The sequence below is a fragment of the Pongo abelii genome, chromosome 15 (assembly GCF_028885655.2).
Source record: "Pongo abelii isolate AG06213 chromosome 15, NHGRI_mPonAbe1-v2.0_pri, whole genome shotgun sequence".
Lineage (NCBI taxonomy): Eukaryota > Metazoa > Chordata > Mammalia > Primates > Hominidae > Pongo > Pongo abelii.
The window spans coordinates 75,570,146-75,591,704 of record NC_072000.2 but is presented as its reverse complement, the minus strand read 5'-3'; the positions used below and the strand labels follow the sequence as shown (position 1 = coordinate 75,591,704).

Sequence of the window (21,559 nt, the reverse complement as noted above, 5' to 3'; positions counted from 1 at the left end):
GTACTGGCAGAAGCTTCTGAGGTCTTCAGTGGAGCAGCTACAAGTATGGTTAGGGAAAAGGGAAGAGTTAAATCAACTACACATTTAACCCACATTTCAAGAACATGTGTTTTTGAAAAGTCTTTAAAAGTCAAGCAGTATGGTTCAGAGCCACAGCCCCACGCTTCTTGCAAGAATATGGAAAAAAACTGACTCCATTTTTATTCCTAGGTATATACAGGTGAAGCAAGCAATAAAAGTCAAATTTGGTGAAAATTTTAGGACATCCTATTAATTTATATTTCTATATCTTATAAGCACCTCCTAATAAGCAGACTCTCTCTTCCTGAAGACATGGGATACCACAGCCCAGTTAGTAGCTCAGAGCATCAACAACTGATAATGAGCATCAAGAACTGAAAAGAAACGTAAAATAGAAAAGAAATGTAAAAATAGAGGTTCAGGCCGGGCGCTCATGCCTGTAATCCCAGCACATTGGGAGGCCGAGGCAGGCGGATCACCTGAAGTCAGGAGTTCAAGACCAGCCTGGCCAATATGGTGAAACCCCATCTCTACTAAAAATACAAAATTAGCTGGGCATGGTGGCACGTGCCTGTAGTTCCAGCTACTCAGGAGGCTGTTGCAGGAGAATCGCTTGAACCCGGGAGGCAGAAGTTGCAATGAGCCGAAATCGCACCACTGCACTCCAGCCTGCATGACAAGAGCAAAAACTCTGTCTCAAAAAAAAAACAAAAAACCAAAGGTTCAATCAATTCTGGGAGCTAGAGACTATTAAAGGAAAGGCAATGAGCCCAAAAAATACCAAATTAGGCCGGGCGCAATGGCTCACATCTGTAATACCAGCACTTTGGGAGGCCAAGGTGGGAGGATCCCTGGAAGTCAGGAGTTCTAGACCAGCCTGGCCAACATGGCAAAACCGTCTTTACTAAAAAAACAAAAATTAGCTGGGTGTGGTGGCACACGCCTGTAATCCCAGCTACTTGGGAGGCTGAGGCAGGAGAATCGCTTGAACCCAGGAGGCAAAGGTTGCAGTGAGCAGAGATGGTGTCATTGCACACCAGCCTGGGTGACAGACTCCATCAAAAAAAAAAAAAAAAAAAAAAAAGCAAATTAGATTTCCTATCTAGATAAATAATTTACAATATGAAGAAAATGAATTACAGAAAGATAACATGGAGGCCAGAGTAAACGACACCGACCATAGTCAAGTCTTGATTATAGGAACATGATCGTTTGGCACACAGCCCGTTGCTTTTCTTTCTCAATAGCTTTTTTCTGAGCAGTTCAGAACTCATTATAAAAAGAAGCAAGTCGGCCAGGTGCGGTGGCTCCTGCCTGTAATCCCAGCACTTTGGGAGGCTGAGGCAGGCGGATCACCCAAGGTCAGGAGTTTGAGACCAGCCTGGCCAACATGGCGAAACCCTGTCTCTACTAAAAATATAAAAATTAGCCAGGCGTGGCAGCATATGCCTGTAATCCCAGCTACTCGGGAGGCTGAGGCAGGAGAATCGCTTGAACCCAGGAGGCAGACGTTGTAGTGAGCCGAGGTCGTGCCACTGCACTCCAACCTGGGTGACACAGAGAGACTCCATCTCAAAAAAAAAAAAAGCAGCAAGTTGCTGAACCACAAAACCATCAATGACTATACCTGTTCATAGCTTTGGTAAAAGGCTTTGTGGAAAAAGTAGAAAGAGAAAAGAAAAAACCACAATTAACTTTCATATCTGTGAAATTCATTTAACCTAGACCTGCTCTGTGGGAGGAAAGAGGAAAAAAGGAATCCAATGGCAGCAGCACTGGCTGTCAGTTCTGCTCAAGATGCCTTTGAGTGACCCCTGAGTTTGTGTGAACCAGCAATTCTCCCTCCCCAAGCTGGCATTCGTAACAAGCACACATTCTCCTGCCTCTCCTGAATTGGAAAAAAGGAAATCTAACATTATGAAATTGCCTGCTTCCCGCAATTTAAGCTTAGGCATACTAAACCCTAATTAGAGGGAGAACTTAGTGCAACATGACAAGCAACAAATTGGAAATCTACAGGTTGAAATTTCTCATCCCAGACTCCAGAGGCAAAGAGAAATGGCTTCACCTGATTTTGTGGCACACCCACCAATGCACTACTACTTACTACAGGCCAGCTAAAGAAGCTCCTGACATCCCTCCATGTCATTTTGGTGTCATCTCTCTATGCCTTTAAGAAAACACTCTGTTCTATTTGCAAATGGGGTTATCTTACTCTCTCCGGGCCAGAATAAAAGGAGAAAATGGTTGTTGTCTGGTGAACATTACCTACCATTAAAAGATCTGCCCTGATGGTTTTTTGTACCCTCACAATCACAAACCAAATCACTGTGTTGCTCTGTCCTTTATGCAAATCATTCATGTTTAAAAGACCCAGAAGCCACAAATCTTTCCCATGCTAAGACTCACTCCAGAGCTCATCAACAGTCCACTGAATAAAAATAAATGAGCTATCATTTAAGAATAATTAATTTAAATATAACCTTTGAAAGCAAGGTGTCATCAAAGCCTGTGGGTTTTGTTTTTGTTTTTGATTAGCTAGGCAGAGAAAAAACTAAAAGCAAAAATTCAGTGAGGCCAATTTATTTCCCATACCAAAAAAGTAGAAGTGCAGCAGATAGAAGGTCGGATTGTCAGTCTTAAGGGATAGTGGAACACCCTTATTTTACTGCGTCTGTCTGTAGAATAAGACCCAAACTTCTGTGTGAGCAATGGCAGAATACCACAATGCTTATCCCTCCCGGAAGAAGGAAGCCCCCTCACCTCAAGGGCATTCACCCAACCAGCAAGGAAGTTTCTTCTCTGCTGGCTCAGATTACTCCACTGGAAGATAGGGTGGCACAACATAAATCACTCCCATTTTCAACAGGAAGCTCCTACATGTTCCTGTTTTATGTCCTGTTTTATCTCTCCACCTAACACCCCCAGCCCCAATCTCTGGTTACCCTTACATGTCACTGAGAAAAAAGGTCTAAAATTTAGTTGGCCATGGTCCAGAAACAAGGATGGTACACCTAATTTCTTCCGCAAATGGAAATGAGTTTAAAAAGAGAAGAAAAAGATGAACCAAAATAAACTGAGTTTAGCTTTTCTAAAGAGCTAAAGGGTACATTATGCTCTGAGCTAATAAAGATTTCTTTAAAAATGAAACAAAACAAAAAAGCCTACAGGCTCTACTACGTAGAAACTTTAACTCATATTTTCTTTTTCCGTAACTTTGTCATTTAACTATGAAGCTCGGTTACCAATGTTGTTTTCATAGCTTTACAACCTTACCACAGATCGTTCGTTTCCTTAAGTTTTGCATCTCCTCATTTTGGATATTTAATAAATACTGAACTCTTAAGTGGGGGGAGAAAGTAGTAAAATTTTAAGGTAACAGGCTCTAAGGTAGGAAAAAAAAGAAAAGAAACGAGTACAATTAAATATGGACACCTGTCTTCCAACCACTGCCTAGTCATTAACCAGTTCTATAACCTTCAACAAATCACTTCAACTTTCTGGGCTTCAGTTTCCTCATACGTAAAATGGGAAACATGAGCCAAATGAGTCAAAATCCCTCCTAGTTCCAACAATCCATCTGTCCAACAAAAAGTAAGAAAACCCTATTACAAATAAGACTGTATAGTTTACAAAGTACTTTCATACATATATTCTCATTAATTTTTGTAGCTCATCTGTGAAGCAAGTCTTGAGCCCATCTCTGCAGGAAACAACAGTAAAGTTCAGAAAGAAGTTCAATTATTTTTCAATATCTCACAATGAAAATGGCAGGGCAGGTATTTGAAACCCAGACCTTCTGAGGACAAATACTAGGCTACATTATTTCAAAATGTTAAAATATATTAAAATTCAAAAACAATTGCCTATTATGTATAACCTTTACGGGGGCATCAAGGTATCATAACTCCAAACCAGGAAATATTACTACAAACGGTCCCACTGGACTACAAGTTCCATGCGGCCAGGTACACTCTCGTTCATCACTGTAATCACAGAAACCAGAAGTGCACCTGCCAGATAGCGGCACTCAATAAATATTGCTTGACTCACCACTCAAAAGGTTAGGAATATAAGGATGCCATGGGGAAAAAAAGAAATTTCTGAATTTATTTTCAGATTTGAACTTCCATGATTTGATCCAAAGGGGAAAAAAAAAAGCGTGCTCTATCAGCGCTCTAGTTCTTTATTATGAGAATGAGTCTATTTGTCTTCCATAGAGAAAATCTAATACGGTCAGTGAACCAAAAGGCTCAAATCTGAGATGTCAACAAAAAATCTTCAGGATATTCATACTTCATTTGTGCACTGATACGGACCAATAATAATGATAATACAATGGTAAGGACTGATAAGAGGCACACAGTCATATTACTAATCATGACAAACTTTCCATCAAATTCCACTCTCATACCATTTCAGCTCTCCTTATCCTCCCATTTCGCAGCTCAAAGAGATTTTTAAAATAAGAAAAACAGTCATTTATCTAAAAATTCAGATTGCAACTTAAGATAGAACATATATACATCACAACTCAACCAAGATCCCCCCAAAGTCTACAAAACTGCTAATCTCAAGCAATCTTCAATCTATGACTTCAATAAACTCACTAGAAGGTGTTTTTTAAGTTCCTAAACAATCAAGGTGGGGGCACTATACCAAAATTACACACATACTTCAAAGCAAAAGCAAAGCAAATGCAGAAGCCTGAAAATACTAGTGTAAGGACAGAGACAAAAGAAGAGTTAAATGAATCTCAATACAAAGTATCAGAGAGGTGCTTTGCAATTATTACCTGGAGTTTAAGTCAACCTTGCCATAGAATCCTCCAATGAAATCACAACTATCACTGACTGATACTTCAGATTTTAGAAGTTCACTGTACCAGAATTGCAATTTCAAACTCGAGGAGCAGAAGCAGGAACCGCAGAGAAGCTAACAACAGCAACACCTACTGACTGTCTCAAGCCACTCACCAAACTTGTTCACTCAGTCAACTAGAAAAATCAAATGACAGTCAACTTCAAGAGTCCTTTACTTAAGCATTAATAAGAAAATTAGTTGTCAGAGACATAAAGCCATTCATCCCCCAAATCTCTTATTTTGCCTCTAACCATTTATGTGGAAACAATCACTCATCATTTTAAATGCACTGTTAATGCTTTAGCATAATTGATTCCATGGGAAAAATGTTTTAATATTAATATTGTAGTTAATAACTGGGACGTCATCTAATAGTTGGACACATCAGTGGCCATAATAAATTAGCTGAGACCTACTGTTATTACCACTGTTCCATATTATCCTCTTTTTTAAATCGTGGTAAAGGTAGCTTAATTGCAGCTTTCAAAAAACGAAGAGAAAAATGAAAGTCGTTAAATCAGGATTATATAGAAAATTAATATTGTTACTAAACTGGCTGCAGAATTCAGTATGATCTAACCTTGCACGTTTCCAAAAGATTCAGTCAGAGAATCTTTGCCTTGGACGGATACTCCATAGGAGAAAACAGGAGAAAGTTGACACTTAACTCCCACAGAGTACCAGCATAAAAACAATGGCTTTAAGAGTCTGACTCAGAGTTTCAACATGAAAGGTTTGCTTTATAGAGGAAACGCCAATCCCGGTCCATCCAGATAAACCTGGAACCTGATGAAAGTCGACACCTTTATTCTGAAATTTGCATCACATCGCTGGCTCCAGTTTAGAAACATGATCGTTTCACAGGTAGTATGCATTTCAGCGAATGCTGCCTCTAAACTACCCGTCAGGAAAAATAAAATCTATAAGGTAAACGTAGTCTAGGAGCCATCAATCCCCAAATGCTTCCCTTAGAAAACGAATGCCAACAATTTAGCTAAACATCTTCCTTGGAAGTGAGCCATTGCCCATGTCTCTCTGTTCTCCAAACCGCGATGAAATTTCAACCTGCCCAACACGGTTACTGGTCCACCTAGAAATGCCGTGGAGCGATTTAAGAGCCTCGGAAATTTCCTTTAAGGTCAGGAGAGAAGCTGGTAACAGATGGGGCGAAGGAGGAAAAGTTCTTTTTGCGGCACCCTCACGCCTTCCCAGCCCTTTCGCGGTTTACTCGCTCCCTGGAAAGCAGGTTAGAGCATCCCAAAATTTCATGTCCCCAAGACCCCCAAAGGGGAAATTAACCACCCTCGGGCACCGAGCTGTTCGTCTCCATTTCCCACAACTCAACCAACTCGGCCTGCCTACTCCAGCTGAGGCTGCAAAGCGCTCACCCAGGTGACTGGAGGGGAAGGGTCGCCAGGTGGCGACCAGCTCAGCGGGATGGATGCAACCGCCCGGACCCGGACGCGGGTCTCCTGGCCTCCCGCTGAGGTGCCTGCCCGGTAGTTGTGCAGATTCGGGTTCTGGGGAGCGTGCGCGCGCGCCGGTCGCGGTGGAGCCGGACTCGCCCCCGCCGGGCTAAGCTACCAGCAAGCCACCAAATCGAAAATCAAACTTTAACCAGTCTCCTGGGGTCCTGCTCCGGGCCCTGCACCCCAACCCCGGCCAGAAACAGGGCAGGGGGCTGTCAGCCGTCCTGCACCCCCGCTCCCCCCAGGACCCGGGCGCGGGGACCACTTACCGCTCGGCCCGGCCTCCCGGTGCCGCCGCGCGTCTCGGGCACGTCCTCCGCGCGCTCTCCCTGGGGAGAAAGAGAAACCGTGTAGACGGCCGGCGCGCGCTCACTCGCCGCCTCCTCTGCGGAGAGCGCCGAGGCCGGCCCGGGGCGGGCGCCGAGCGCGGAGCGGAGGGGGGCCCGAGGGAGGCGGGGGTGGAATTAGCCTAATTCCCGAGCCTGGCTCCGAGGGAGACGCGGAATGCAGGCTGGCGGGCGGCCGGCGGGGGCCGAGCTCCCGGAGGAGGGTAAGACGGAGGTGCCCCCGTCCTCGGGCATCAACTATTGTCTAGGCGCCCGGGCCCCCACTCGCGTCCCCGAGGCTCAGCGCCCCCCATCCCGCCCGCCAGCAGGAGAAAGAACCGAGGGGGCGGCCAGTACGGGAGCAAGTGCGGGGGTCCGGGCTCCGAAGGTCCGAGGTGGGCGCGAGGTTGCGGAGGGGGGGGGGGGGGGGAATGAGGAGGTGCGTACCGCGTGGGGGAGGGGACAGGTAAGTGCCGACGGGGGCGGGAAGGCCCCAAGGGCCAGTGGGGGAGGAAATGGGGAGGGAGCCACAGAGGCGGGAGGGGATGGAGTGGCTGCGGGGGCGGCCTCTGGGGCCCAGACCTGGCCCTCCCCGGGGACCCTCCAGCCGGGGACTCGGCGCTGCACTGACTTTTCGCTCACTCGCACACGCACGCACTGAACTCACTCACAAAGTTGCCGGCAGTGGCGGCGCCTCACTCGCCCTTCCCCGCCCCGCCTCCCGCCCCATTCCTTCCCCTCCTTCACTCCTCCCTCTCCCCCAAGTCTCGGGTGAGATCACCACGGAGCGGCTCAGCGCGGCGCACAAGTCTCGCGAGAGAAGCGGTGGCTGGGCCCTGCGGGTGGAGGAAGTGGAAGAAGTCGCGGGAGGGTAGGGGACCGCGGAACTTCTGGTTGCTATGACGACGGCAAAGCCCTGGATTCCTGTCTCCTGCGGAGAGCAGAGGCTGCAAACGTGGGTGCAGTTTTCAACCTGCCCAGCGCACTGGCGGTGGGGAAAGCTAGGGGTGGTTGCGGAAGGATAATTTTTAAACCGATTCAAGAGGGCATATCTGGAAGACCACGGTCATGATATCTGGCCAAATTTGGCAAGTGAGACTAATGTATTAAGAGGTTCTGGGACAGGTTTCTGCCTAGAAGCCAGCACATGTCTGCACCCCAAATTTCTACCATATATTCAGTTTTTTGGCCTTTTCTTTCAATCTCATTCCTCCATCCCCACACCCCCCATGCTCCCTCCCTCTTCCTCTTCTCAACTCGTACACACACGCAGACTGGGCTCCTTCAGGAACTGGCTCATTCATCTCTGTATTCTCAGCGCCTCCATAGGCTTGGTCCATACTAGGTATTGGCTACTTTTTTAAAAAGTTGAACGCAACAGTCCATACCTGTCCTCGGTACTTGCCTTTGGCCCTACCCTAAAGAGTACAGTCAAGTTTGGACTCTATTAAGCTACCCTCCCATTTCTGTTAACACCTTGTCTTTTTCAATGGTAATAATCTCTGCTTTCTCCATATTTTTCTCGTAAAAACCCTATTCACCATGGGGAGGGGAACTTTTTTTTAATTATTAGGCATCCTCAGACGCCTTTATACGTACTCCAAAATGCTGTTAAGGATGAAGGTGAACTCTCCTCAGGCCTGTGTCTTTTAACTGTAGAAACTTTTCTGAGGTGAGGGTTATTATATACTCACTGCCTAAGTAAAATGGATATTGTGAATAGAAGTTAAACTTTAGATTTCAAAATGAATGAGTAAAAATAGATTTCATTGTATATGGATTATATCTCAATTTTTAAAATTCCTATCCATGAACATGGGGAAACCATTATTTAACTCAGTCCTGCAGAACTAGAAACCTAAAGCATGAACCTAAGCATATGAGGACTAGACAGTCAAAACTTTTAAATCACTTGCAAGTTTAAATCCTGTCAATGAAAGTTGGTGTATTAGAAACCTAAGTGATACTAGACAAAGTCAGGAAACTAGGGTTTACGTTTTTCTGTGCCACTAATAATTGAGTCTCCTTGAGAAGTTGTTTAATCTCTGTGATTCTTCATCTGTGGGGGGTACCCCACATGTTGGGTTATTACAGCTTTAAAATTCTATAGCTGGCCGGCATGGTGGCTCACATGCCTAATCCCAGCACTTTGGGAGGCCCAGGTGGGAAGACTGCTTGAAGCCAGGAGTTTGAGACTATCCTGGGCAACATAGAGAGACCCTGTTTCTACAAAAATAAAAAATATTAGCTAGTTATATTGACATGCACCTGTAGTCCCAGCTATTCAGGAGGCTGAGGCTTGAGAATCACTTGAGCCCAGGAGTTAAAGGCTGCAGTGACCTCTGATCACACCACTGCACTCCAGCCTGAGCAACACAGTGAGATCCTGTATCTAAATATATATACACATATGTATATGTGTGTGTGTGTGTGTATATGTATATTTCATATAAGAGCTCTTAGACCTATAAAATTTTCCAATAAATAACGAATTTTCCTTTTACAGCAAATGATAAAAAAAGTTTCATCGTATAGTAGGTCAGTTTCACAAAGAGTAGCTACATGTTGACAATTTTCTTTAAATGTTGACAATTTTATTTTAAAATTCATCTTGTCCCAACCACAAAAACAACAAAAAATTGACCATGTTACAGTAATTTCAAAGGTAATCTATAGTTCATGATTTGCTTTTACACTAACTCAAAGCAGATTCCTTGTTATTTAATAAATATTCTAATTAAAACCAAAGACCCAAACTAAATACATCCATACTCCCAAAATAACTACTATAAGGAAAGAGGGAGGGAGGGAGGAAGGAAAGGAAGGAAGGAAGGAGGGAAGACTAGATCTGTGGAAGGAAGGCAGGAAGGAAGGAAGGGGGGGAAGGAGGGAGGGCCTCAGATTCATTTACTGGTATGTTTAATATCACATTTTCACAAAGAAACACAATGGAACATCACCATCAGTCCTGTGAATCTGTTTTAAGGAACCATTTTTCATAACATTGCAAAATATTATAAATCAGTTGTTGCTCATTTGTTCTGGCTTAGCTTTTAACATAATTTTGCCCTTAAAGGATGGCTGCCAATCTACATCCACCAACACAGTACAATTTCAGGGCCATCTGTTTTGTGACTCCCAGATAGCCATTTGAAATAATTGACCCAAATGCTAGCCAAATCTATTAACATTCTTCAGTGCTTCTTATAAGGCTCAAGAGATGGGTGTTGGCCTCAAATTACAAAAATAACCTCCCTAATCTTCAGACATAGTAAAATAGTAGAAATTGTCCCAGGATCTAAAACTGCTTTTTCAAGGCCCTGGGCTACTATTTATCTCTCACTGATGGCAGAACTTTCATCCGTGTTTCTAAAGGAGATAAAAAGTGAAAGCTACCAAAGCCTAGTTTCCAACTGCACATTCTCTAGGTCAATCACTCCTGCTGTATCCTCCTGACCTTCCTAGGTTTCAAAATAGCAGATGTCAGGCAGCAGAAGAGAGAAATGGGGAATGGAGAGTTTGCCAAGAGCACAGACTAGATCTCAGTCCACTTCCTGTCCACTCCCTTGGCTCCTCTACCCATCTCTGCTCAACCCCTTCCCTTTGCCCTCCAACAGAAAGGATATGTAACCTTTCTAATGATAAGACCATCTAGTCATTTGCTATGTTGTTCCCTCCCTATTTGCTTCTCAGTTCGTTAAAACCCAGGTGAATTCATTTCTCTCTGGTTATTCTACTCAACAAAACACCCTAATGTATAGAGTATACCAAATATAGAATGAATTTTGACACAGAGGCCTACCATACAAACAAATTCTATGTATTTTTTAATGTTATAAACACTGACTCACATTTGCATGTTTTACATTTAAAATCTGATTTAACTGGCCTATTCAGAACTCCAGTAGCTGTACATCTACAGGGCGTTATTCTAAGTGATATTTAGAAAGATTACTCTAAATCATTACAAAGGTCCAAAGTGCCCTCAAAATTATTCAGGATTAAATGATATCCCATGTTGTTTTAATTTTAGGGTGTTATTGTTTTAGCCTTATTGGTGTAACTCTGTTTATGTGAATACTGGATTTGTTAGCAAATGTCCCTTCTCTCATTTACATAGTAGTATTCGTTACAAGTTTAAAACACCAACTACTTCATAACCAATTAACATTCTGTTAATCAATTAACAGCAAAACTACTATACTTCTCTGTACTCTTCCCTCCTCTTTAAAGGACTGTTTCACACCTTCTCCTCCTTAATGAAACCTCTGCCTAGTAATTCCAGCTAATGGCCTTGCTCCCTCTTTTGTTGGTAAAATAGAAATAATCAGAAGAGAACTGAACACACATACCCTCTCTACCACTCTGTCTACCAGCCTACCTGCATCTGTCTGCATATACTCCTCTGTCCTTCCTGTCACTTATGAACTCTTGGTGCTCTTAGCCAAGATTAGCCTCTCGGTCTGTGCATTAGTGCCATCGCCTCTAACTCAGGGACATTGAATCAGCAACTGTCCCCACTCTCTCTTGAATCAGCAAATTTTCCTTCTCTACTGCTTCGCTTCTAAGGGCTTACAAGCATACTGGAATATCTGCCGTGGTAAAAACTAAAATGCTTCCTAAATTTTATGTCTCCCCCTGCTTCACTTTATAACTGGAATCTTCAAAAGGCTCTTCCATGCTTGATGTCTTCAATTCCTATCCTTCCCTTCCCTTGAATCCACTCTGAGCAGCCTTTCGCCCCCACTACTCCACAGCAACAGGTCTTCTCAGGGGCATCAGTGACTGTCTTATTGCTAAATCTGGTGCTCAACTTCCAAGCTCACCTGGCTGGGGTCCTCAGCAGCAGGGAAGAGGTCAACCATGCTGGTTCTTGAAATGTTTTCTTCCCTTGGCTTCTGAGCCAGAGTCTATCCTAGTTCTTGTCCTACCTTTCTGGTCTTTTTAGTCTTGAACCTCTCAACATAGGAGGCTCCAGGACTCAGACTTCAGACATCTCTTTATGGTCTCTTTTCACTCTGTGGTGAGCTCACCAGTCTGATAGTTTTAAATACCATCTATACATTAAATACTCCCAAATTTACACCTCCAGGCTAGTCATCTCCCCCATCTCCAGATTTGTACATCCATCTGCTACTCGACATCTGCAATTGATTATGTCCTAGGTATTTCAAACTTCACATGTTTAAAACTGATGAGCTCCAAGTATTCCCCCAAAAACCAGTGCCCTCCTGAACTCCAGATATCCCTCTCAAAACCAGTTCCCTCTGGGAGGCCGAGGTAGGTGGATCATGATGTCACGAGATCGAGACCATCCTGGCCAACATGGTGAAACCCCATCTCTACTAAAAATACAAAAATTAGCTGGGCATGGTGGCGCGTACCTGTAGTTGCAGCTACTCAGAAGGCTGAGGCAGGAAAATCACTTGAACCTGGGAGACGGAGGTTGCAGTGAGCTGAGATCGCGCCACTGCACTCCAACCTGGCGACACAGCAAGACTGTGTCAAAAAAAAAAAAAAAAAAAAAAAAAAAAACAGTTTCCTCCAGCAGTCTTCCCCAACTCTGTTAAGGATATCTCCCCAGAAGTTCAGAGGTTTTGTTCAGAGCAAAAGTCTTGGAATCATCCTTGACTCCTCTATTTCTCTTACATCCATACCATCAACAAATTCTGATGGTCCTTTCTTCAAAATATGTGTAGAATCCAACCACTTCCACCCACTGCAGCTCCACCTCTCTGATTCAAGCCATTTCTCACCTGGATTATCACAATTGTCTCTCTACTGGTCTCCTAGTTGGTTTCCCTACTCCTGCATTTCCCCTCCAATAATTTGTTCTACACACAGGATCCAAAGTGTGGAGCATGAGTAAGTCTAATCTTGTCACTTCTCTGCTAACAAAGCTTCCAGGACCTCTCACCTCACTCGGAGAAAAAGCCCCGGTTCATGTTCTGGCCCAGGAACTGTATATTCTCTGACTACCAATCCCTCCCTCTCTCCCCTCCCTCTTTCTACCCCAGCCACACTGGCATTCCTGCTGTTCATTGACTATACTTGGTGCTCTACTGCCTCCAGGCCTTGCATTTGGTCTTTCCTCTGCCTGGAGAGCTCTTTCCCCAAATATGTGGATGATGCACTTTCTGGGTCTGTTTAGATGTCTGTACAGAGGTAACTGTTAGTAATCTGCCTGCTTGCTCTTGGGTGCTCTCTCTTGTCCTGCTCTACCTTGCAGTAGGGCTGAACCCCATGGGCCATGTTTTCAAGCACGCCTTGTCAGGGGCTTCCAGCTGGGTTCAGCCATCAGGATGCATAACAGAAATTTGGACGGATGGAATAGACAAGTGAAAGCCATTCCGCTCCTCTCTCTGTCTGCTTCAGGCAGAGTTTTAGTAGCAAGTGCATCTCCTCCATGGCCCCAGGTTCCACCGGGTGAGAACCATCCCCAGGCTCTGATATAATTTCAGCTGGAGGGTGATAGTAGCTTTCTGGTGTTAAGAATCTGTGGGTTTCCAGCTGAGCACGGTGGCCCAGCCTGTAATCCCAGCACTTTGGGAGGCCGAGGCAAGCAGATCACCTAAGGTCGAGAGTCGGAGACCAGCCAGACCAATGTGGAAAGACCCAGTCTCTACTAAAAATACAAAATTAGCCAGGCGTGGTGGCGCATGCCTGTGATCCCAGCTACTGGGGAGGCTGAGGCAGGAGAATCGCTTGAACCCGGGAGGCAGAGGTTGTGGTGAGCCGAGATTGAGCCATTGCCCTCCAGCCCGGGCAACAAGAGCAAAACTCCATCTCAAAAAAAAAAAAAAAAAAAAAAAACGAACTCTGGGTTCCCTCATCACCCTGGTTGATTTATCAGCTCTTCCATCCACCGTGTAGTTCCCCTGTATAAAAATTCTCTCATTTTGGCCAGGCACGATGGCTCATGCCAGTAATTCCAGCACTTCGGGAGGCTGAGGAGGGCAGATCACTTGAAGCCAGGAGTTTGAGACCAGCCTGGGCAACATGGCCAAACTCCGTCTCTACTAAAAATATAAAAACATTAGCTGGAGGCTGAGGTGGGAGGATCGTTTGAGCCCAGGAGGTGGAGGCTGCAGTGAGCCAAGACTGCACCACTTCATTCCAACCTGGGTGACAGAGAGAGACCCTGTCGCAAAAATAAATAAATAAAAATAAAATAAAAATAAAAATTCCCTCTTTTTGAATGATCAAGAACAGCTTCCATTCTCCTAACTAGACCTTGATTGTTACAGTCACCCTTTACAAAATAGCAATCACCCCAATCTCATACTCCCCACACAGTTCTATTGCTCTCTGAAGTCTATCACTCCCTGACATATTATCTAATTGTTTGTTGGTTTATTGTCTGTCTTTCATCTAGAAGGTAAGATCCCTGAGGGCAGGAACTCTATGTCTGCTTTATTCACTGCTGGATTCCTAGCACCTAGAACAGTGCCTGGCACATAGTAGGCACTCAACCCATGTTTTTCATATAAGCCAATAGTGCTCATTCAGACAAAATAAAACTGCTAGCAGGGTGTGGTAAAGAGAACACCCCTACCCTCCAAGATGTCCACATCCTAATCACCAAAACCTGTGAATATGTTACCTTATGTGGCAAAAGAGATTTTATAAAGATATGATTAAGTTAAGGATCTTGAGATAGATTATCCTGGATTATCTAAGTGGGCTCAATGTAACCACAAGGTTTTCATAAGAGGGAAGTAGGAGGGTCAGAGTTAGACATGGAGATGTGACCACAGAAACAGAGTCAGAAAGAGATCTGAAGATGCTACATTACTGGCTTTGACAGTGGAGGAAGAGACCATAAGCCAAGGCATGTAGACAACCTCTAGAAGCCGGAAAGGCAAGAGAAACAGATTCTCCCCTATAGCTTTCATAAGGAATGCAGCCCTGCCAGTATCTTGATTTTATCCAAGTGAAACTCATTTCAGACTGCTGACCTCCAGAAATTAAGGTAATAAAATGGTGGTGTTTTAAGTTACAAATTCGTGATAATTTGTTATAGCAGTAATAGGAAACTAATAGTGTTTAATCAGGTATGTAAGCTCTTTGTAGTCATAATATGTGTCTTGTTTGCTCTTAAATCCCTATAATTTAATACAGTTCCTGACAAAAATAGACACTCCATAAATGTGCAATGAAAGAATGAAGTTTAACAGCAAAACAGAATCAGGGCTCCCATTCTGATGGAGTGGAAAATCCCTTACCTGGCTTTCTGGCTCAGAAAGCACCTTGATATTAGGAAGCCTTTGTGAGCCTTTTGAGCCGTGAAGTTATAGGGGTATAGGGTAGAGGCAATCCAGGTCTTATGCACCAATGTCAGCTAGAGAGAATGAGGACAAGTCACAAGGGCCTTGTGTGATATATTCAGGACTTGGGCTTTATTCTGTAGGCAATAGGGAGCCATTGAAGGATTTTCAGCAAGGGTGGAAACATTCAAATTTGCATTTACGATGCATAGAATATTAGAAGCATGAGATTTAGAAATCCATGGGTTGGAGAAGAGATTAGAACTGCAATCACAAATTTGGCAAGCAGTAGCTTATAATTGCTAATATGATGCATTTAGATAATTTTTTTTTTTTTTTTTGAGAAGGAGTTTCATTCTTGTTGCCCAGGCTGGACTGCAGTAGCACAATCTCAGCTCACTGCAACCTCTGCCTCCTGGATTCAAGCGATTCTTCTGCGTCAGCCTCCAAAGTAGCTTGGATTACAGACGTCTGTCACCATGCCTGGCTAATTTTTTTTTTTTTTTTGTATTTTTTTTTGCATTTTTAGTAGAGATGGGGTTTCTCCATTGTTGGTCAGGCTGGTCTCGAACTCCTGACCTCAAGTGATCTGCCCGCCTCAGCCTCCCAAAGTGCTGGGATTACAGGCGTGAGCCACTGTGCCCTGCCTAGATAACATTTTAATTAAAATGCACCCTCACGAACTTTCTTTCCTTGTCATAGGCATTTTCTTTTGAAACATTTTCCATTGAGCTACTCATGCCCTTCCTGGGTTTTCAGGCAATTTTCTTATAAACATGGATAAAATAAAATGAAATAAAAATCCCAAAAAGGATGAAAAGTTCTGGCCCACCAATACTTTTGACCTTTTCCTCTATATTATAGACATCAACACAAGCTATTACACTTATAATTTTTTTTTTTTTTTTAGACAGAGTTTGCTCTATCACCCAGGCTGGAGTGCAGTGGCTCAATCTCAGCTCCTGGGTTCAAGCAATTCTCCTTCCTCAGCCTCCCGAGTAACTGGGATTACAGGTGCATACCACCATGCCTGGCTAATTTTTGTATTTTTAGTAGAGACAGGTCTCACCATGTTTGCCAGTGTGGTCTCGAACTCCTGACCTCAGGTGATCCACCCACCTCGGCCTCCCAAAGTGCTGGGATTACAGGCATGAGCCACTGCAACCACCCCAGTTACATACATATATTTTTTAATTGTCTCTGAACCATTTCAAGATTTTTTATTCATCCTACTATTAATATTTCCTTTTAGGAAGCTGTTTGAACCATTTAAAATAACTTCAATATTCTCTTAGGAGCCAGAAGTTCCCTTCCAAACAGCCCTTTCCCCTTTATTCCTTTCATCAGATTTCACAGTAGAGAAGGTGTCAAGGAAGGAAGGTGAATTTTAAAAGTCCTCTCTCTACTCTCTTGTCTTTTTAAAATCCCTAGAAATGAAAAGAGGCTTGCTCATGACTTGGAAGCGGTGGGCTGAGGCCTCCCAAGACCATCTGGCTTGTTCCATTGCCAGCCAGAGTGGAGGCGACATTCACACGAACCCAGGAGCTGCAGGGGCGCGTGAGCTACAGCTGCCTTGTGGCATCCAAGGAGCGCGCGGTGAGATTCCGCAGGAGAAATCACGCTTTGCATGTTCTTGAGTACAGGAAACATGTGTAATGAGGGTTTTTGTTTGCGGGGATGCCAAGGAGAACGACTGGAATATTAAAGTCATCACAGCCTTTATTTAAGGGAAACGAGGACAAGAATGAGTATGCTGATAGTTCAGAGATATTTAGGACCTTCAGCAGCTCAGCACTCATCCTAGATTTTTACAAATAGCTTTCCAGAGATGAAGTTTTTAAAAGCCTTTTAAAGGAATTTTATTTGTTCTTTTCACGTGGGGAAAAGTGATGAGTATATCTACTCAAGTATGAGAAATGGCCAAGGCCACTCCACGTAATTTTTTACTTATCCTATAGCTACACAAAGAAAATAGCACCGAGTGTTGTAGAGGAAAATCTACTAGACCTCAAGCCCGGCTTGAATTCTATTCTGTACGCTAATTCAGACTCTATCTTTACCTAGCTGAGTCAGATAAATTATTTAATTTTCTGGACTTCTCACTTCTCTTTCTTTCTTTTTTTTTTAGACTAGTCTCACTCTGTTGCCCAGACTGGAGTGCAGTGGCACGATCTCACCTTACTGCAGCCTCCGCCTCCAGGTTTCAAGTGATTTTCCAGCCTCAGTCTCACAAGTAGCTGGGATTACAGGTTGCGCACCACCCACCTGGCTAATTGGACTTCTCTTTCTTTAAATACAAAAGGAGAGGGCTAAGAGGCCATCCCTGCAGACTAAAAGTTTGTGTGTTGATGTGTTATCCTCTTTCAAGAGTCAGTTTGCTTCTGGTCAGGAATCCTTCGGGGGTCTGTTTGCTCTTGGTCAAGAATCTGAGGTCTAGACTTTTGCTCAAAGTTGCTGAACCTCTCTCCCTTCCCGTTTGTTTTACTCTTCTTAGGATGATCTCTACCTTCTTCTCCCCTCTTCTGTCCCTACCACACCCCGTTCTACAACCCCATCTGAAATATCAAGGGTGACCATAACTCACTGGTAGGATGGAGAGGGATAAAGACTTCTGAGCAATTCTCACAGACACCTCCTGTTATCTGGTGCTGGCTGTGACTGGCACTGCTAGAGTGGATCTTGATCATTGTTTCTGGCATGGCCAGCCCATACCAGCTGTTCTTGTTGGCAGTGGAATTTTTAGGACTGCTGCTCCCAGCTGCTTCCTCTTACAACCTCTTACAACAACCAGCTTCTAGGTCTCTGAGCTGCTGGGCAGTTCTTTTACGCATTCCATACTTCCTATAGAGGGCAGCACAAATCACAGTCTCTGCCAAGCATATGGAGTTGGGATCAACACCAGGACTCAGGATTGGCTTGTAGAATTTTTTCAAATTACCCTAGCTTGGCATGAGAGTATAGGAGCAAGAATGAATAGGCTAGGCACGGTGGCTCACACCTGGAATCCCTGCACTTCGGGAGGCTGAGGCAGGTGGGTATCTTGAGGCCAGGAGTTTGAGACCAGCCTAGGTAACATGGTGAAACCCCGTCTCCACTAAAAATACAAAAATTAGCCAAGGGTGGTGGCACACACCTGTAATCCCAGCAACTCAGGACACTGAGGCAAGAGAATTGCTTGAACACAGGGGTTAGAGGTTGCAATGACCAAGATTATTCCACTGCACTCTAGCCTGGGTGACAGAGTGAGATTCTGTCTCAAAATATATATAAAATAAGAATGAATAGAGCCCTCAGCATCACACCCATTGGCCTTCACTTGAGGACAGTTCAGCATGGTGCAGTCAGATGGAGCTGGCCTCAAGTCCCACGCCCACCTCCAGCTTAGTAACAGAGTGGTTTTAGGAAAAGTTACTTAACTCCTCTAAGCCTTCGTTTCTTATTTTTCAAGTGGGAATAATAATGATTGCTTCGTAAAAACACATGATTTTTTGAGGATTACACGAGATCATACGTGTTTCCTTAGATCCTGTGGACTGGCTATCTAGAGGCTATCCACAGCTCCCTTTTCCCTTGCCCTTTGAGTCTTCCCTGAAGTCTCCAGAACTAGCTTAACATAAAATGGGGGCTTTATTCTGAAAACTGTGAGTTCCAAAAGATACCCAGTGATAGAAATACAGTCCCATCTAAACCCCCTCAATCACTCATGTGCTCCTCTCTCTGCATCTGCCTCTATGTACAGCATTCTTCTCTCTTTCTAAAGAATAGTTTCCTCCATTTTTCTGGTCCACATAGGGAAAATATCTCCTGGGCTCAATCTGAATTCAAACATCTCCCCAGTTTTCAAAATACCTGGGGAGAAAAGGAACTGACTGACACAGCTTTAAATCAGGTGCCCACCTCTAGACCAATCAGCTGTGACCAGGAGCCTGGAGGCACATTGCATAAAATGTCATGGAGGAATCATGACAAGACTGAGGGGGTGGCAGTTCCCAGGGAAGAGGGCGGACAGACAATAATAAATGTCTAGGGTGGAGGAATTATATAAGAAGCATTAAGACTAGGTTTCAGCCCTTAAGATTATAATATAGTTGGGGAAAAGGCACAAACACTGTCTTCAGTTTAAATTTATTTTGATGCTGAGGGGGTTAATGTAGGGAAAAACCAAAAGAATCAATAGTGATAGAAAAAATCTTGTATCTCTTGAGATCCAATCAGTGAAGCTCAACAGTGCAGTGGTGGGGGTGGAGTGAGAACTTTTCCCGTTTTCTCTGGAAGACATCTGCTCCTCAGGACTTTCTGCTCTTATGGAGCTCTAAGACCCACTCCTTCTATTGTACTGAAATTCAGGAAGCAAAAGCATTTATTTAAAAATAAAAAAGTGGCTAGGAGACAGGTCTTGTCAGAGAAGGAAACCATTTAAAGCGAGTTCTTTCTGCCCTGGGCAGGAATTAATGGAATTAATGGAATGAAGGGGGATTTACTATACCCATGAAAGAGGTTACAAAGTAGGATAAGACAGGATTAAGTAGCATAGTTAGAGTCCATGAAAAAGAGATCAAGAAGTTGGGGACAGCCCCAGGAAGCCAGTGGATCTTAGCCCATGGGGTGAAGAAAGTAGAGAAGGGAGGAGTGTTCCTGGAGGGAGAAAAAGCAAAGGAACTGAAGATGAGGTGAACATGGCGTATTTGTGGACAGTCACATTGTGCAAGAGAGTGCAGCAGTCCTTAAACTATGAGATTTTCAGTGAAAGCACCCTGGGTACCTATTAAAATATAGATTCCTCACCCCTGGTGCAGAGGTTCTGATTTCGTTGATCTGGGATAGGTCCCAGGATTGAACCTTAATAAGCCCTCTAGGGGCAGGGGGTCTGCAGAGGACAGCTTGAGAAACATTAGTATCTCCATTGGCACTACCTATTAATTAGACAAAAGAAAAGGCTTCTCTTTTGGGGTATGTGTTTGCTGGGTAAAACAACTAACTACCAGACTATGAAGTCCCCCCGATGGCCCAAGAGAGCTGCTATCAGCCATTGCCACCAAGTCCACCAATTTGCCAGTGCCTCTTCCAGGGATTCCTTTGTACTCTCAGCCCGCAGAGGTGCCACTTGATTACCAGCTGATTTGGCCTTCATCTCACATCCTGTGTGTTTTTACAGGATTACACCCAGCCCAAGATGCAACAGAATCAGTCTAGATGGTGAATTCTTCTCAGACAATGTTGCTGTTCATGTCTTGCTGATTCATTTACTTGTCTTTCATTATATAATTATAGTTAATTTTTATATAAACTTAATAATCAGCATTTGTGTAATAGTAAAAGAGTGATTTGTTTACTTTAATCTAAAAAAAGAGGTTATGTGTTTGAAGAGGAAAATGTTTTTATTCCAAACTTCTGAAGAACTGGTACTATTTACTAATTGCATATTCTTTATTTTTCCTTCTAAGCCACTTTTTATCTTCTCTCCTGCAATCCAACCCACATAATTTCCATGAAGAAAGCGGAGTGGTGTCGTTTTACAACAAGAAAACTGAGTTAAGAATAAGTCCAATCAATTGCCAGGTGTTGGGACTGAAATGAAAGTCTCTTAGTACTCCACCCAAGGATTTTCATATTAAACAATTATCTTGTCATCATTTTATTTCTGAGTTATTCTCTTCAGTTTTTGTTCTCTTCAATTTTCAGAAAAATTGAAAATGCTAATAACATGTGTTCTGGTCCCTTGAATCAGAAATTTCAAGTACACACAGAATGAATTTTCACTGACCCTCCTCCCCTGTGTGCTCAGATTTCTCTTATTCTTCATGCCATCTGTACTTCTGGGTTTTTTTGCAACAGTATTTCTCAGGACCTACCATTTGGGTGAGAAAGGAAATGCATCTGCCCTCTGTCTTTATGTTCATTTAATCTAGTGGTTCTCACTCCATCATCACCATGAAGAGTCTTTTGGTCTTATATCTAATTTCCATCTAATCTCATTCTATTAGAAATGTTAGTTCTATCGAGTGATTAACTCTTCCAATAATCAGCAGAAAGAATTATGAGGGCTCAGTCGTCCTGGGTCTAAAGTGCTAGATAGAATCCTATTTGAAATCTGTGTCCTGAGGTTGGTCAGGTTCCCTGGTCTATGCTGCCCAAGAACTCACAAAATGAGAAACAGCCCTTACTAGCCACCACTAGTTGTGGTAAATCAGCCCAACTCTCCTCATGTGTGTACCATCCTGCTCTAGTCGGGTGAACAGTAGCTATGAATACATGAGTTGATCTCTGGGGTGCTGAATAGTATACATGGAGCCCCCCTCAGGATTTTGTTGTGGTTATTTATGGTTATATAACAAAGTAATCTAAACCTTAAGTGACTAAAAAACCAATAATTTTATTATATCACAGATTTTGCGGGTCAGGGAATTCTGGCAGGGCCCAGCCAGGTGATTCTTCTGTTCCAAGTGGTATTCTGCTAACAGTCTGCAGGCTCCAGTCACCCCTCTGCACCTGGACAGATGTATGGAAGGCTGAACTCTGCTGGGACTGTTAACTGGCTTCTCCAGCAAAACAGTCTCAGGGTATTCAGACTTACATGGCAGGGCTTCCAGAGAAAGTGTTCTGAAGGACAGAA

The 21,559-nt window shown here is 43.7% G+C and overlaps 2 protein-coding genes across 29 annotated transcripts in view; one reads left to right on the top strand and one right to left on the bottom strand.

Annotated features, from left to right (window-relative positions):
• SIPA1L1 (signal induced proliferation associated 1 like 1) overlaps positions 1-7,441 on the bottom strand; it is a 411,542-nt gene extending 404,101 nt beyond the window's left edge. For 4 of the 20 annotated variants that reach the window (XM_063715611.1, XM_063715618.1, XM_063715627.1 and 1 more), the window contains exons 1-2: positions 7,351-7,409; positions 6,623-6,682 (exon numbers count right to left, since the gene is read on the bottom strand). The gene's annotated coding sequence lies outside the window, so the exon portion shown is untranslated. Of the gene's footprint in view, positions 1-6,272; positions 6,599-6,622; positions 6,683-7,261 lie in introns of those variants that run through there. The other 16 variants (XM_054530300.2, XM_063715624.1, XM_024231595.3 and 13 more) reach the window with 12 other exon arrangements.
• Positions 6,765-20,584, top strand: LOC129049788 (uncharacterized). Of its 9 annotated transcripts, none has more exons than XM_054530302.2 (4): positions 6,765-7,074; positions 16,378-16,542; positions 17,075-17,146; positions 20,391-20,584. In XM_054530302.2, the coding sequence occupies exons 1-3, from the start codon at positions 6,858-6,860 to the stop codon at positions 17,077-17,079; spliced, it is 387 nt and encodes a 128-aa protein (XP_054386277.2). In that variant the 5' UTR covers positions 6,765-6,857; the 3' UTR covers positions 17,080-17,146; positions 20,391-20,584. The 9 variants fall into 9 exon arrangements, 3 of the variants coding, with proteins under 3 accessions (XP_054386277.2, XP_054386278.2, XP_054386276.2); XM_054530303.2 differs by having other exon boundaries at positions 17,075-17,195; XR_008513111.2 differs by lacking the exon at positions 6,765-7,074 and adding an exon at positions 7,396-7,634 and having other exon boundaries at positions 17,075-17,195.
• The last annotated feature ends 975 nt before the right edge of the window (positions 20,585-21,559 follow it).